The sequence below is a fragment of the Hyposmocoma kahamanoa genome, unplaced genomic scaffold (assembly GCF_003589595.1).
Source record: "Hyposmocoma kahamanoa isolate Upper Pololo Valley unplaced genomic scaffold, ASM358959v1 240, whole genome shotgun sequence".
NCBI lineage: Eukaryota > Metazoa > Arthropoda > Insecta > Lepidoptera > Cosmopterigidae > Hyposmocoma > Hyposmocoma kahamanoa.
Window position 1 is genome coordinate 966,367 of NW_020653757.1, and position 16,443 is coordinate 982,809.

The 16,443-nt window shown below is 37.9% G+C and overlaps 1 protein-coding gene across 2 annotated transcripts in view; it reads right to left on the bottom strand.

The window, feature by feature from the left end:
- Positions 1 to 2,032: 2,032 nt before the first annotated feature.
- LOC113228787 overlaps positions 2,033 to 16,443 on the bottom strand; it is a 31,137-nt gene continuing 16,726 nt past the window's right edge. Inside the window, exons 5-12 of one of the 2 annotated variants that reach the window (XM_026462170.1) lie at positions 14,898 to 15,098; positions 14,292 to 14,441; positions 12,103 to 12,304; positions 11,315 to 11,490; positions 10,486 to 10,738; positions 9,165 to 9,316; positions 3,806 to 3,968; positions 2,033 to 3,042 (exon numbers count right to left, since the gene is read on the bottom strand). In XM_026462170.1, coding sequence (XP_026317955.1) covers positions 2,854 to 3,042; positions 3,806 to 3,968; positions 9,165 to 9,316; positions 10,486 to 10,738; positions 11,315 to 11,490; positions 12,103 to 12,304; positions 14,292 to 14,441; positions 14,898 to 15,098 — 1,486 coding nt within the window. In that variant the 3' untranslated portion in view covers positions 2,033 to 2,853. The remainder of the gene's footprint in view (positions 3,043 to 3,805; positions 3,969 to 9,164; positions 9,317 to 10,485; positions 10,739 to 11,314; positions 11,491 to 12,102; positions 12,305 to 14,291; positions 14,442 to 14,897; positions 15,099 to 16,443) is intronic. The other variant, XM_026462171.1, reaches the window with a different exon arrangement.

Here is a 16,443-nt window from a genome sequence, read left to right on the forward strand (position 1 = left end):
TTTTACCGAAATTGAGTTATTAACATATCTGGAATCATCAAAACGAGATCTAAAACTCCCTTAAAGCGGTTTTTTTATATCTTATTTAGTATCAGTTTTATTGTTAAGCAAAATCAGCGCAATTTTCCAAAGAAAAAACTTTATAGTCCAATATCTCGAAAGTTACCAAACTGACTAAAAAATATATTATAATTTGTATATTTGTGGAGTTTGTAAAGGTGTTTGCGTTTTGCCTTTTTCTCACCTATAGTCTGTCTTTTATTGAAGACGGAGTAAAATGACATTTGTAGGGTTGCTAGTTTTCGTCAATTTTAAATAGTTATGTAGTCGTTGTCCATAATTTCATCGATAGATTGTGAAAGAAGATAAAATTTTGCCAAAAATGACTGACTTGTGAATGTTATGACGTTCTAATTTTTACTAATTGCGTTATTGCCTTTTTTATTCTTATTTTGACAGTTGGCCTAATAGTACCGAGATCAATTTTTATTCATATACCAAGAATAGCCGGATTTGATCTATGATTGAATGAAGACGAAAAATTTAAGAAAATGTCACCTCTTTGTATTTTTTATAAACATAGTTTTGAATACAGTGAATGTATGAACTTACAAAAATTGACAATGCACTTGTGCTCAGTAATTGGACGAGTAACGGGTCGAGGATGATTCAAATGAAACAAGTTCGGCTATAAGCGTGACCAATATTCAGTCCATAGTCGATAGAATATTTATCGACTGCAATCACTAGCTGCTCGCAAGCGGGCAACACTTTTGCACAGTGAACTGTCATTTTACTCCGTGTTAAAAAAAGACAGACTATAGACTCGCTGTTTCCGTGGCGTCGGCTTCGGAGCATTTACGTAATTACGTCGAACAAGGCAAGTCTTTTGATTCGGTTTACACGACCACGCATCTGTCATGTGAATGGAATACCATTTTACTTAGATATCTTTACTGTTACCGATTGAGTCTTTGTCATCATTACATATTCAAAATGCAAAGTCAAAACATCTTTAGGTATCTCATAGGTAAACTTATTCTACTTGAAATTGAATAAACTAATCGTGAAATTCAAAAATAAACACACTACTTATTTGTAAGGCAGATTCTTTTGAGAGCAACGCCAAAGAAACTCGAAAGCGGGCTGCACATTTCAGCAAAACTACTCGAATACGAGATTGGAGATTCGGCTATCTTCGTATTGTTTCGTGTGCATTCGTTTTTTTTTACGATACCAAGTGACGGGATGAACAAGTCGCCCTGTGGAACCCGCTTTAGGCCGCATGTGACGTATGTGATTATGAACCCTTTTTTTAAATATTGTACATAGGCACCACACCTAGCCAGAGTAAATCAGACCTGGACAAGGACATAATTAATCAGGGGCCAATGTAAGGGAGTGATACGCCCCGGGATTGTGGAAGGAAAGACCAAGCACGACCAGTGGCCAGTTTTCTTTCTGATTTATGCAGAACGTGACTGAAAGTGCGTAGTAAGGTAGTCAAGAGTCTTTTGAAAAGTGTAATTATATTTTTAATATAAAAAACATCACAGGCTAATGAAATATTACAGAAGTATCATTCAAAAATGAAAATATAATACAAAAGTTAAAAAAACAGATTACGAATACTTTAGTTAATACATTAAACGCAACTAATTGAATATAAAAATACTGATTTATAAAGTTTTTTTTTATAATATCAAGTGATGGGACGAACAAGTCGTGCTGGTAAGCTACACGCCTGTCCAAAACAGTTGCAGTGCCATTCAGAGCTTTGAATCGTAAAGATCTGAGGGGCACTGCCACTGCGCCCGTCACCCCGAGACACAAGTTAACATGTCCCATAATGTGTCTGTATTTGAAGCATTGGGTGTAACAAGGGCGTATCACGTAAAAGTGAGATTCGAGAAAATTTAAAATGAAGTTTTAATGCCTTATATTTTTTTAATATTTATAATATGACTCTTATGTCATCATTCAGCCATACGTCGCCCACTGCTAGGCATAGGCCTCCCCCAACGATCTCCACGACGATCGGTCATGCGCTGCCCGCATCCATCGGCTTCTCGCGACCTAATATACTTTATTATTTATTTGTTCTATGATTTAGCTAAAGGATTCAGATGTTATTATTAGATTAAAACGATTAGAAACATTTGAAAATGTTTTTTTTTCCTTGTGTTATCTGCCCTTGTTCCATTAAACCGGTAAATTAATGGGGCGTTCGTTTTATTATTGGTTTTTAAGGAAATTTTAAAAGTTATTGAAATGAATGGACAGTATCATCTTCAGCTGGTCTCACTGGCCTCCTAGATACTTCACGTTGAGGATGAAGTCAGACGTTTCAGACATTTTTTTATATTAAAATAAGTTTTTACAACCTGCTAGTGGTAACGTGTCCGAAATTCAAACACACATTTATAATCTATGCCACATGGGCGGAGCGCCACCTTTTAAATGAATGAAACTTACGCCATCTAGAAGGGAGGTCGATATGACTTTTTGTCACAAGATACTAGATAGTGTTATGTTTTGATGCAATAATATCAAAACGGGCTTTGGGTGCCGAACGCCCTTGTTGTTCCCAATTGCAATGCTTCAATTACACCATAGTGTAAATAAATTACCATAGTCTAAAGTGAATACTTTATGAGAGAAACACAATGGAGGCTTAAAATACCTTAGCACCTGAGTTCTAGGACGATATTGCACAAACAAGTAAATCGTTAAAACAAAAAAATCGAATTTTGAAAGAAGAAATGTAGCGAAACTGAAATTTAGTAAATTTTGCAGCAAAATTGTGCAACACAACAAATTGCGAATAATTAATTATGAGAGTCCTAATCGTTTTCAGTCTCCAGTGTGGTTATTGCAATAGCAATATTTATTGAGATGGGGGAAGCGATCGCTGATGCAGCTAGGCTGGTCCCGGTACGCGTTGATGCGAGATATGTCTCGCGTGTTGACGACAAATTTGTCGTCAGCCTTTATGTACGTTATTGAAGCTTCGTATGTTCCCGTACCGGGTGACACATCCAACTGAAAACAAGTAAAATTATGTTAGTTTTCTCTGCATCAGCCCATATCCATGTCAGTGCTGAACGCCTCTTAGGAGAGGTTCAGATGCGTTGGGGTTTTTACGTCCTCGGATATGCAGATAATTTCACGATGTTTTCCTTTAAACCGTAACATGATGGTGAAAACACTTTTACATTCCAACCCCAAGCATTCAAATTGGAATAATTATAAGGAAGAGGGCCGCCCGAACGCGCCCGTACGCCACAATCAAAAACGCAGCTAAGTGACTAAATATTTTTGAGATATCATAAAAAACCATAACCCAGTCTTAGAATATTGAAATGTTTAATGATATTTCAGCTATGCATCGTTAGGGTAAGCTTCGATAAGTCGAACTCGTTAACTAATTTTAACTGTTTTAAAAGAGAATTTTTCCCCGCCCCGTTTACTTTTGCGAAATAGGCCGTGTGAAGCCGCCTTTAACTGTTGCGTCCGACACTTTTTTTATGATACCAAGTGACGACACGAACAAGTCGTGGGCATTAAATTGCAAAGGTCTAAGGGGCAATGACAAAGCGCGCGTCAAAGGCATTCTCCATAATCGCATTTCTACCTTTTTAATACGTGAATATAATTAACTCATCAATAGAGCGAGCCCGCCACGACATCCGACTATGTAAAGTGGTACACAGAATTAAGTAAGAGAGGGGTGACACTTTTACCACCTATTTCAAACCAATTTAGACCTTCAACTGAGAGCAGCCTCAACGATGAGCGGGCTCACCTGCAGCTGGTAGATGGCGGTCTTTTTGTCCCAGTCATCGTCTCTGAACTTGCCCATGTATCCGTCGGCGTCGCGCGTGCCCGCGAACGCCAGCATGCGTTTGTTGGGCGCGCGCTGCGACACGTAGGACACATTTGTCAAGGCCCGCGGGGCGCACTGCGCTCTGGCGAAAATGAGAGACTTCGTGAGGAGGCTCATGGGGCCCATAAAAGCTCATGTCCACACATACACAATAGTTACGGCCGAATAATATTCCACCGCCGATCAGAGACCTTTCAAACAAAATTAGTTTTAAAACTTAGAATAATAACGCCTAGAAACCTAGCCCGCACACGCTAAGTGAGGCAAATTGAAGCGCCCCCAAAGGGCCTACACGAGCGGGCGGGCCTTCAGTGCTCAAGGTCAACTTGCACCGCGAACAGCTCAAGAATTTTAGCTAAAAAGGACGAAATGTGCGGTAAATGAGTGTAAAAATACGTCAGACAAACATAAAATAGATACTAACATCACATTCCACAAGGAAGTAACGCGTTTCAACTTGTATTTTTATATAAATATTCACTAAAACCGAAAATTAACCTAGTACTAAAACTAGCCTACATGAATTTGATTTTTGCCTCACTTGTGACAGTTCGTTTGATATGAAACTATCATTCTATGCGTTATTATTCTAAGTTTTAAGCATAAATTTAAAAAATTGCTTCTTGATTCACAATTGAAATATGAAAATATAAATATTAATGTATCTGTTATTTAGGTTATTCTACTTATATTATTATATTTTTATTCAATGTTTCAAAATTTATTTTAATACAATTTTATTATTTATTCATTAATTCCAGTATTATAAATTTAAAAAAAATCTAATTCAAAAATTTTATTCAAGCTGACTAACAGTCAACTTGGCAGGAATTTCCTGACTACGTTTCGAATGGTTGTATTAGACACGCCTATTCGTCTCTGGACAATCCCGGCTTATGTTACATTCCACCACATTGCACCTATTTTTATCAGTATTTATGTAGTTGAATATTTACATACTAATATTGTATTCTTGTAATTATTATGACCCCTTAATTGTTCTCTATTTGTTACTATTTTAATTTTATTGAATGTTGTGCAACATCGAGCAAGGTTGCAAACTGAAAATCAGCGCGGGGTATACTGTGCCTCGCATATGCTGAGCTGGTGATCTATTCACCGGGGCATGCAGAGTAGCATACAATGCTTGGTTGTGTTTTTGTTAAGCTTAATTTTTCCTCTGTATTTCTCTTTTTTTTTCTTCATGTTATTGCCTTCGTCGTATAAATGATTTTTCTACTATTTTCTATTCTATTCAAATTAAAAGACTTGAAGCTTGATACTTGACACAGTATTTTGATATTACATATTAGCTGCGTTCGACGGTGTCATCATCATCATCATTATCAATCGATTTATACGTCCCGCTGCTGGGCACGAGTCTTCTTTCAGAAGAAGGTTTAGGCCATAGTCGGCCACGCTGGCCCAATGCGGGTTGGGGACTTCACACCTTTTCCGAGGGTTGTGAATCTTTTCAACGAGCAGGTTTCCCTTCACCGAAAAGCTCATGATAAATTTCAAATAAAATTTCGCACATAAATTCCGAGAAACTCGGAGGTGCGAGCCCGGATTCGAACCCACGACCCTCTAAGAGGCAGTAGGTCAAACCATTAGGCTACCACAGTTTCGTTCGACGGTATAGTTTTGAAAAATCGTACAAAACTGTACACTTTTCTCATACACACGTTACGATAAACCGGTAGTAGTCGGTACCGATCAAACGGTGATGTTCGATCGTAATGATTCTTCGTAGCGTTTGTGGGTCCCATTAGGAAACTTATGACGCGCGACAGTAGTGTGACAATGCGAAATCGTAATGACACTTCATTTTTAACCTATTGTGTTTATACGTATAACTTTAAGAGTGAAACACACTGAGTGCCGAGAGACGGGCGCGCAAGGCGGGCAGACGCGCCCGCGCTCGATGTGTTGTCGTCATTGAGCATATAATCAGAAATAATCTCAATAGAGAATACTAAAAAAAGTGACCTCAAAAGTACGTGGAATTACATATAATTACCAAGTTTTATTGAAATCGGTTACCGGAAAGTGCGCAAACCCGGATTCATCCCCTAGTTCGCCACTATACGGGACTAGACTAGCAGATAATAAAAATCGGTTAAGAAATTGAATTGAAGAATAGCAAAATCAACCATTAAAATAATTGCACCTTATAATCTAGGCGCTATTTATTGAAATGTATCTTCATGCGTGATCCTTTAGAGGTGGATGATTTTCTTCAAAATTAAATGAGACCACCATGGTACCTTCTTTCCAACAAAAAAAGAATCATGAAAATCGGCTCACAAATACCGGAGTTCTCGCGTAACATACATACAAAATAAAAACATACAGTCGAATTGAGAACATCCTCCTTGTTTTGAAGTCGGTTAAAAATAGAGACGAAATGTCATTAAATTTGAAAACTATTCTGCTGTATCATTACGGTAACAACTGCGCTGCGATTGGCCAGCCGAAATTCGAAACAATTGACGGGTGTCGTCAATTGGTTTACTTCAAATCGACTAGTTTAACTTGAGATTTGCTATAATGGACGAAAAATTACATATATAATATTTAATTACCGATGAAATGTGATTCCGTTTGTTTTGTAATTAAATCCTTTGCTGTTTTTCCCACATCACCGAATGGAACAGGCCCCCATTGTTAGAGATATTACTTTATTACAATAAATACAGAATATTTTTGGAATATACGGAGACGTACACACAGGTCAGTTGTTGGCGCTGTACTATTTCAGCTTTCTAATTTGTGATTTCAGTGCAAATGACAGTTGATATTTAAAAGTGATATAAGGCTTATTTGCCTAATGAGTTGCCAGGGTTGGGTGGCACTTATTTCGTCTCTATTTCTGGTTATGTACTCGATGGTTGTCGTCCATATAAACACACGGAATCAGTTCCGCCGCGCTCCCGACCTGACTCGCGCACCGGCTCTCTGTGTGTTTCTCGCTTTATTGGTGCCCACCGTGCCCACGACATGAGCTTCGCTCGGGGCAATGACGATTCCATATTATGTAGCACAAATGGACTTCCTGACAACTTTGGCAGAAGAAATGTTGCTTACGTAATTCAATTTAGTATTTATGTCCGGATGTTGAGAAGTAAATTCTTTTTTTTTTTTGTCAAAATTTAAAGTTACGCCTGTTACAAGCAATGGTCGGAACAGAGTGTTTAAAATTTTGATAAATGTCTTCTGACAAAATTATTCACCTAGAAAGCTGAAGTTGAATATTAAAGTAATTCTAGTGGCGTATTAATCAAAACGAGCTATTATGTGCAGCATTAAAATTTTTTTACTATGATTAATGATTAGAAAGTTATCAATTTTTTTGGAATTGCTTTAAAATCCAACTTCAGCGGGTTAATTAACCGACTTCAAAAAAGGAAAAGATTTTCAATTCGACTGTATGTTTTATTTGCAAGTATGTTACGAGATAACTCTTTATAAATAAATAAATATGTGAACAGATTTTGAAGATTTTTTGTTGGAAAGAGGGTACCTCCATTGTGGTCCCATTTAATTTTGAAGTAAATCATCCGCCTCTAAGGGTGGCTGTTCACGCATGAAGACTCATTTTATAAATAGCGCCTAAATAAGGAGTAATTATTTTAATGGTTGATTTTGCTGTTCATACTGAGATTATATTTAATGTGTTGACCTGTTGTAACTGAGAATAAAATTAATAAAGAAGTAACAGGTACGTGACAAGTGATTTAGAATAAACTGGTCATACTGTACACGGATTAGAGCAGTCCTGGATTTATAAATAGGCCGTATAGGCCGCGGCCTAGGGGCGGCAGCGTCCTAGGGGCGGCAGATTTCAGTGGAGACAAAAGTCAAACATGTTCACTGTGTTTCTCACGGTTTTTTATACCTCTCACTGTTAATGACTAATTCTTTCGTTTTTTAACTTTAAGGCCTTCTTTACTACAAATGGAATATTATTATTTTAGAAAGGTATGTACATGGGGCGGCGGAAATAAAGTGGCGTACACTCATAAAAAATATAAATCCGGCTCTGGATTAGAGTAATTATTTATTTTACTCATTGGGACATATCTGTTCATTTCTTCGAACACATGACGAGAAGATTATGGAACTTGAAAGCAGAATGTGGACCTAACAGTTGTGTTTTGTAGAGAACGCGACATTCCGTAGATTTTTCAGTGAAGCACGTCTTAGATTTTAAAATTCCATTTTGGTTTTAATTAAGTTTAAAAATTTAACTTTCAAAGAGGACTAGGGACACGGAAAAAGTATCGATACTTTTTGATATCGAGTACTTTTCCTTTTGATACCGATACTTTTGGACTCGATACTTTTCATTCGATAATTTTCTGGTATTAGTACTTTTTTACAAGTCTCGTATCGTATCCTTTCGAATAATTCCTACTTTGGACACTTCATAACATTGCGCAAGCCACCGATTTTTTTCAATGGCAAACCTTCATCACAAAAGACATGGTTATGTAGCTAGTGCATGCCACCCTTTGCTTCTTTATAAGAATGATAATGAAGAAAAGTAATTAGAAACATTTCAATTGACATCGGTACTTTTGTTTCGATACTGTGTCCCTAAACAGGATATAAATATTTTAAAACAGTCGTTTTACTGTTGGGTCCCAAAAATCAAACTCACAACTGTGTTTAACCACTCAATCAAACATTTCGAAATCTTGACTATCTTACCACCACACATGACTCATTCTATGGCAAAGCCGTAAACAAATTTTGGTAATGACTTGTAAGCGCGTTTTAAAAACGTTCAACGCCATCTAGCGGCATATTACCTAAACTAAATAAGTGGTTGTGATTTTTATGGTTAAATTTATGGAATTTTAATGAAAGGTTCATTGTCGTTAGCAACTTTTTAACCGAAAGAAGTCCACTGCTGGACATAGTCCTTTATATGGTTTACTTATTATAAACTATTATTATATAAAATTGATAAAAAAACTAAACAATTTTGTTTTCATAGCCCCGCACAGGGTTTCTCTAACCCTGTGTCGCGGATGCCATAGACACACAAAAAACACCCAAACTCACGAGAGAAATAAATGTAGGCCATACAATATTTCTCCTGGCCTGGGAATCGAACCCAGGACTTCTGCGTGATAGTCCGGCATGGTAACCGTTCGGTCACAAAGGCAGTTAAGTAAGCAATTACCTACACGGCAAACACAGTCGTTAAAACCCAAAACATGCTCCCCTAGTCGCCTATGTCCTTTCTGCAAAACACCGATGATATGGTTACCTGATGGATTCCGTGAGCGAATTAATGTGGTTAACCAAAGCATCAGCAGCACGACGGTACATGGGATCGGACGGCGGGATCGTGGTCCAGCGGTGGCACGTACACCAGTGGGCCTCTACTGCCGCTTCACTGCAAGATCTGTTGCGAGGAATCTGAAGTAAAATGATAAAGAACTCATAACTAAGGGCGTATGCAGATATTCAAAATTTTCGAAAAGTCGCAAAAGTGCATTTTCTGTGCGGTTTCAAACTCAAAGTGAAATATAATTTATTCCACAGGAAAAATGTTTACACTTGAAACGTAATTTTTTAAGTGTCGCTTATCCCATTTTGCCTTTCTAGCGTCGATAAACAGTTCCCCAAATCGTTTACCTAATCAAACGAAATCGTGGTACCATGAGTTTAGACTTAGTTCTAAGGTTAATATTAGGTATGGATATCTTCTTTCTTAATGAAATTATGTATGTATAATTTTGTGCAATTGTTACAGCTGCATCAGTTGCATGCAAACAGCCCAGTGTTTCGGTGATGCTGCTTACAGTTCTCCCCAACAAGTTTCATCACAATGTTACATCGCCGTTAACGACATAATGTTAGTTCTGTTCTGTTAGACCTGAACACAATGCTCGAAGATCTCAGTAGTGTTTCCCAAAGAGTGGGTCTTAAGATGAACATGGATAAGACGAAGATCATGTCGAATGTCCATGTTGTACCCGCTCCAGTTAACATTAGGAGCATTACTCTCGAAGTTGTTGACCATTACGTATACCTGGGGCAGACAGTACAGTTAGGTAAGTCCAACTTTGAGAAAGAGATGTTTCGGCGAATCCAGCTCGGATCCCGTGGTCCGTCACTATGGGCCTCATAAGAAGGCTCAAGGTCACTCAGCGGGCAATGAAGAGAGCGATGCTCGGTATTTTCCTACGTGATAGAATCAGAAATGAGGAAATCCGTAGGAGAACTAAGGTAACCGACATAGCTCGAAGAATTGCTCAACTGAAGTGGCAGTGGGCGGGGCACATATCTAGGAGAACCAATGGCCGTTGGAGTCGAAAGGTTCTTCAATGGCGACCGCGCACTGGACGATGCTCAGTGGATAGGAGCCCCACCAGGTGGACCGACGATCTGGTAAAGGTTGCGGGAAGCCGATGGACGCGGGCAGCGCTGTACCGATCGTCGTGGAGATCGTTGGGGGAGGCCTGTGCCCAGCAGTGGGCGTCGTATGGCTTAATGATGATAACGAGATAATATTGTTTCTAACAAAAAAAAAGGGATTCGAACTACCTTCTAGGGCATGGTTTAGGCCAGAGACGCAAACTTACCGGCTCGAACAACGTCATGCCTCTAGGTAAATCGGCGCCTTTAACCTTAAAGGGGTTCCAATGTTCCGTCATTCCAATCGCGTCCAATACCGTTGCATAAACGTCGTGAGGCGTCGTCAGAACATCGATGTTTGATTGTAAAGCCGCCTTTACATCTGGTCGCACTGCTAGTAGTTTTTCTGGTAAAACTATTCCCATCAGTGGTAGACGCTCTTCCAGTTTGCCTTGGTAGGTGGCTCGGGTGTTCAGGTATCTGAAAATATTATACATATTTATTAATCCAAACAGATTTATTGTGTGATTTATTCAGAGCCAGTCTACAAAGCACGCCAGTAACGCTGTGAAAACAGCACGAAATACTCATGCAGTTCCACAAATTGTAAACAAACTGCGCAGAAACTGCACTCTTGCAGTTATTAAGTCAGATTATAACTTTTTGCAGCAGTAGAGCTCCTTGTGAAAGAAGCTGAGCTCTGCAGTCAAGCGATACGACCACCTATAACAGTTGCAGTGTCACTTAGAGCTTTAAATCACAAAAATCTGACCCATGAGACATAAGCTAACAAGTCTCATGTGCCAGTAATATCAGCAACACCCTTGCCCTTCGAAACCGGAACGAAATGCTCACATTGCTGTTGGTGGCAGAAATAGCTAAGGTGGCAGTAATTCTTTGGACGAACGGTTTCCCAAGGAGCTCTACTATATGTAGAATAGACGAATGATCATGATTTGACATGGTGCGTGTGAGTACTGTATACACGAGTTATAGCTCTATCTGAAATAGCGAGTGCCAAGGTTTTTGTCAAAGGGCTATTGACAATAACCATACCTAGGTCCGTGGTCTCCAAAAACAAACAGCAACGTATTCTGAAGCAGTCCATCTTCTTTGAACTTGTGCAGGAAGTTAACGAAGTCCTTGTCCGCAGAGGTGATCTGGTTGAAGTCGTCGTGACATATGTCCCCTATGAACGTGAAGCAGAACTTCTTGGCGTCCAGTTTGAAGAACTGCGAAATTTGCATTTAAGCGACTTGAGATTTTGTGAAACAATCGAACCATTGAGACGTAGAATTGTCCCTGGAATACTCCACTACTAGCCAGTGGACAGCACTTCTGGTTTTTTAGAGTTTAAGTAGTATAATTGGAACATGTTTTGACAAAGAAAGAAAATATTGTGAGGAACATTGCAAATTAGAGAAATTTCATAGCAGTAACACAGACCTAATTTCACCCCTTGAGAGGGGTGTAATTAACGTATATCTTGTTATAGTATATGGTTAATACAGATAAAGTGTGTTACTACACATTTTATCGCGCTGTCAAAGAGAAAGCAATCTTCCTTCACAGTAAAGGTAGGAAATATTAAGTAATCTGTGTTAAAGGTGTTTATGGTATAACTTGATGCCGAGGTCACAAACGATAGAAGCCCAAGGTAATTATCCTAGAAGTTGAATCTGCTCGTTCCCAAGGAACAGTACTAGTTGCGCACCAACGGTCACTTCTCTGGCGAAAATCTGCACAAAAATGGTTCAACGTCATCTAGCGGTGTGTGACGGAACTTTTGACATGAGATTATGTGATTTTGTGATATTGAGATTTTTGTTACGCGTGTTGTTTACCTGTTCAGTGATATTCATAATAAGCTTATATTGCGGGGTATCACCAACGCAGAATTTGGTGTGATTTCTTTTCTTCCACATTTTATCCACTTCGAGACAGTAGACGCGTAGGTAGTGATCAGCAGGCTGTTTGGCAAAGCCATTGAAGCGATACTGGAACGTGCCTGTGGAAGGGTGGTTTTCGAAATACGCCGTTCGGTACCTGCGATGAGAATTCAGCAATTGGCCGCGTGCAATAGCAAAGGCTGCGAAGTTACATAGGGACTCGGTACTTCTATTACTTTACAGTGTCATTAAATTTGTGTGGTAACAAACTATAGTCGTCACTAAATAAGAGGCCAAAGACAGCTAAAGAAGGCGATAGTATATAACTTTGAATGCGATCAACGAAACAATAAACAATACTTATCTAAAGGAAACTGTAATGTTTTTACATATATTAAATAATAATAATAAACAATTATTAGCATTATTGAGTTTAAAAAATACATAAATTTTATTGAAACATTATATAATATGACAAAACATGTTGGAAGTACTGTTTCCGCACGAATTCCAAAATAAAATGCAATTTTGAGGTACCCCGAAACGTATTTTTTTTTAAATAATAGTGTTGTGAGGCAATTAATCGCCGAATTTCACCGAGTCACTTCGACTTCTCGGAAAAATAAAAAAATATTAGAAAATATTATGAACATTAGTTGAGTTTGTTTGTTGTTGACATTGACAACTTCTAACTTATTGCCAGCCAAATAATTGAAAATTTATGAAATCCTTGGTTTCTTGGTAATTTAATCTTTTTATGTAATTGTTTTATCGACGTACATACTTATTTACACAAAATTCTCGTAATAAACCATTTATGAATATTATAAAATCAAAATTATAAGAATTGGATACAATTCATCGGAATGTGGGACAATTTTACGAAAATAAGTGGAATTGCTACAAATGAAATGCTTTACCGAAAAATAATCTGAACAATCACAAACTCTTCAAATTTTGAATCGATTTCTCGTAAAAATCGTAAAATGTGATTACCGATATGATTAGTCCACATCCCTATTCGCGTCACGATGACAAGGTGGTAACGACTATAGTGGAGTAATTTCACAAAAAAAAAATTAATATCATGGTGGTGAAATATCCTGGACATTCAATAAAAACGTAACTACAATTAAAACGACACCTCTATACCCAGCTGGTAACTGTAAAGGTACCACCTAACTGGGTGATGTAATATTTTCATAGATTTCTCACAGATGGCGGTACGGCAAAAAGTCGTTAATAACTAAAAGAAAGATCCAACAACAAGCAAATTCGTGAGGTCCGCTGGTTCGTTTCGTGGTTTAGTTGGCAAAGCGTCTGGCACAGTTTGTTGGGAGACGTCGGTTCGAATCCAAAGATTTTTTAATTTTTATTATTAATAATAAAATTGTGTGGTAAATTTTAGTTCTTCCGGTGCGCTTATGACATTAATTTTTAAGTTATGTACACTTGTGAATGTTTGGTAGCAATAGGTACCTCTTGTTGACGGTGAAGGAAAACATATTATTCATTAACCCTGTATCGCTGCTTTTTAACAATTTAGGCAATTAAAATAGTTCTAAATTTAACTCAGAATGCGTTGTTTAAAATAATAACATGACTACAGAGTATACGAGGGTATACGGTATACGTGCATATGATTCGTCTGCAATGCATTTGAGATATTCTGCAGTTGTGTTAAAACCATGTTACTGATGAAATAGGTCGTTATTCTATAAAACCATCGGTATGTCGAAAACTGTTCACAATCTGTGGAAAACGTGAAGTCGCCAACACGCAATTTGCCTATCTTTAGAGAGGACCCGTAAACAACAGTAGGACGTAGTAGAATGGTAACGATGATGCTCGTAAGCTAAGAAGTCGCTAGCGATTTTAACGCAAAACAGCATATGTTACCAGTTTGAGTTTTGCGTTAAATGGTAGTCTTTGTAAAATTATTCACGTTTTTTAATCACTTTATGGTAATATTTCAGTATTTTTTTCTCAGTCGTGATCATAGGTCCTAAAAAAAGTAAGTAAGTAACACTAGTACTAGTACTAGTAGTAGTCGAGTACTAACTGTGTGAGTTCAATAGCCTGAAATAAATGGTTTTCTATTCAAAATTTTCTATATGGACGTTTTCTAACTTATTTTCACTTACCCATCTTGCTTGACTCTATGGAAAATAAAGTTGGTGTGATCGATAAAGTTATTGCCCATAGACTTTCTGGCTTCCGGCAACTCTAGTTCAGTCTTGCCGGTGAGGATGGGGAACAGTGATGCCGGAGTTCCATCTCCGACTATGTTGTACCTAGAAGAAAGCGTACAGGTACACCTTTGGAAATTTACCTTAGGTTCCAATGCGCATCCTTGGTCTATGCCAATTTAATGAGTGAAGAAAAACTTCATAGATTTCTCACAGATGGCGCTACGACAAAAAAGTCGTTAAAAACCAAAAACAAAGATAAGCACACAAAAAAATTTAGTAAGATCTGTTGGTTCATTCCGTAGTTCAGTTGGGAGAGCGTCAGATACGGTATGCTGAAAGCGATGGTTGAAATCCAGCAGGATCGAAGGAAATTTTCTTTGAGTTCGATCTTTTTATTAACAATTATAACAAAGTAAAGGACAAATTTCACAAAAAAATTATTGAATATCAAGGAATTAAACCACAGATTACTTTATAGTTAGTTATGTACTACTTACATTAAACATCGTAATATTCACTAAACTTATAATTACAAAGATAATGAAGTTAGCACTTTACCCAGTCAAGAAAGTGGCGTTTAAATCGTCTTTCAAATACTTGTAGCTCTCGGGCATTTTCCTGATAAAACCATTTCGAGCTGTGGAGTCGAACCCGAAGAATAGCACATTCAGGGTGTCTTCTCTGCCAGGTGGGGGCAGCGGAGGAATTACGGTCGACCGAAATCCGGTGAGTATACCCGACCAATTCGATGGGAAATTACTGAAATTTATATGTACAACTCTTTCACAAGGAGCTCTACTGCTACAAAAAATATCACATAGGCGTACACACATGGATTTCATTAGTAATTAATTTTGTGATGATATTTATTAGGGTAAATTATAACGATAAATAATTTTATTTTAAATAGTAACTAGTTGTTAAAGCCATAATAATAATTTGTCAAAAATTAGATAAAAGAAGTACGGGTTTGCCATTTAATAATTCCGACATTGTTTAATTGCTTTTTTGCATTAATTGTTTGTATCACACCGTAGTACTTTCGGTAAATTATTGTACATTTTTGGGGCGCCATTACAAAAATGTTTTCAAAAGTAATAGCAATTGGAAGTTTCAAAATGGCCACCGTAAAGATGATGAAATGTCATAAAATTAAACTGTTGGAGAAAAATTACTATCAAGATCTGGCAGTATGACTTATTCGACACCTTAGTCTGTCCCGAAAGACAAAAAATTGTACTACGTGGGGCGCACTATAAGTTTCCGGAATTAATAAGAAAAAAATACTATAAATGGACAGGAATGAATTTATTGTTTCTCAAAATACTCTCCTTTAGCGTTAATGCACTTTTTCATACGAATGAACAAATTTTGAAAACATTTATGCCACTCCTCCGTGACAATCTCTGAAACATATTTTTCATACTCTTCAACAGCCTCTTCAGATAATGAAAATCGTTGACCGCGTAACTGGTTCTTAATTTTTGGAAATAAATAAACGTCACAAGGTGCCAGATCTGGACCATAGATATAGGAAACGACTGTACGCGTGATGGCTCACAAGCTCAACGTTGTTCACCTTCAAAAATTCATTTGTCTGTCTGGCCGTGTGAGACCTGTCATTATCGTAGTGCAAGACGATACGGCGTTTACGGTTATTTTTACGGAGTTTGCCAGTAACTTCCGGCAAACAAATGGTCGTATACCAATCACTATTCATCGTATAACGATTCTCCAAAGCAACAGTAGCCACGGGTCCAGTTTTATTAAAAAAAGAAGCAGTCATCCGCTTAGAGGCACTTTGCACGCGCACCACTTTGGTGGGTTTCGGCTCATCTCGAAAGACGCTCGAGCGACGGTCGATTGCTGCTTTGTTTTGGGATCGTAACTATAAATCCATGTTTCGCCACCTGTTATCATGTCCCACACCAAATTTGACGCCGCTTCGTTGAATATGGTGAGCATGACATTGCACCAAGTGACGCGTTTTTTGAGCTTCAGTTAAATTGTGTGGTATCACAGGAGCACAGCTTATTCACTCCGAAATGTTTGTGTAGTATTGATTGTATTTGCTGTTTAAGTAATTGTTCACAGCAGTGGACGG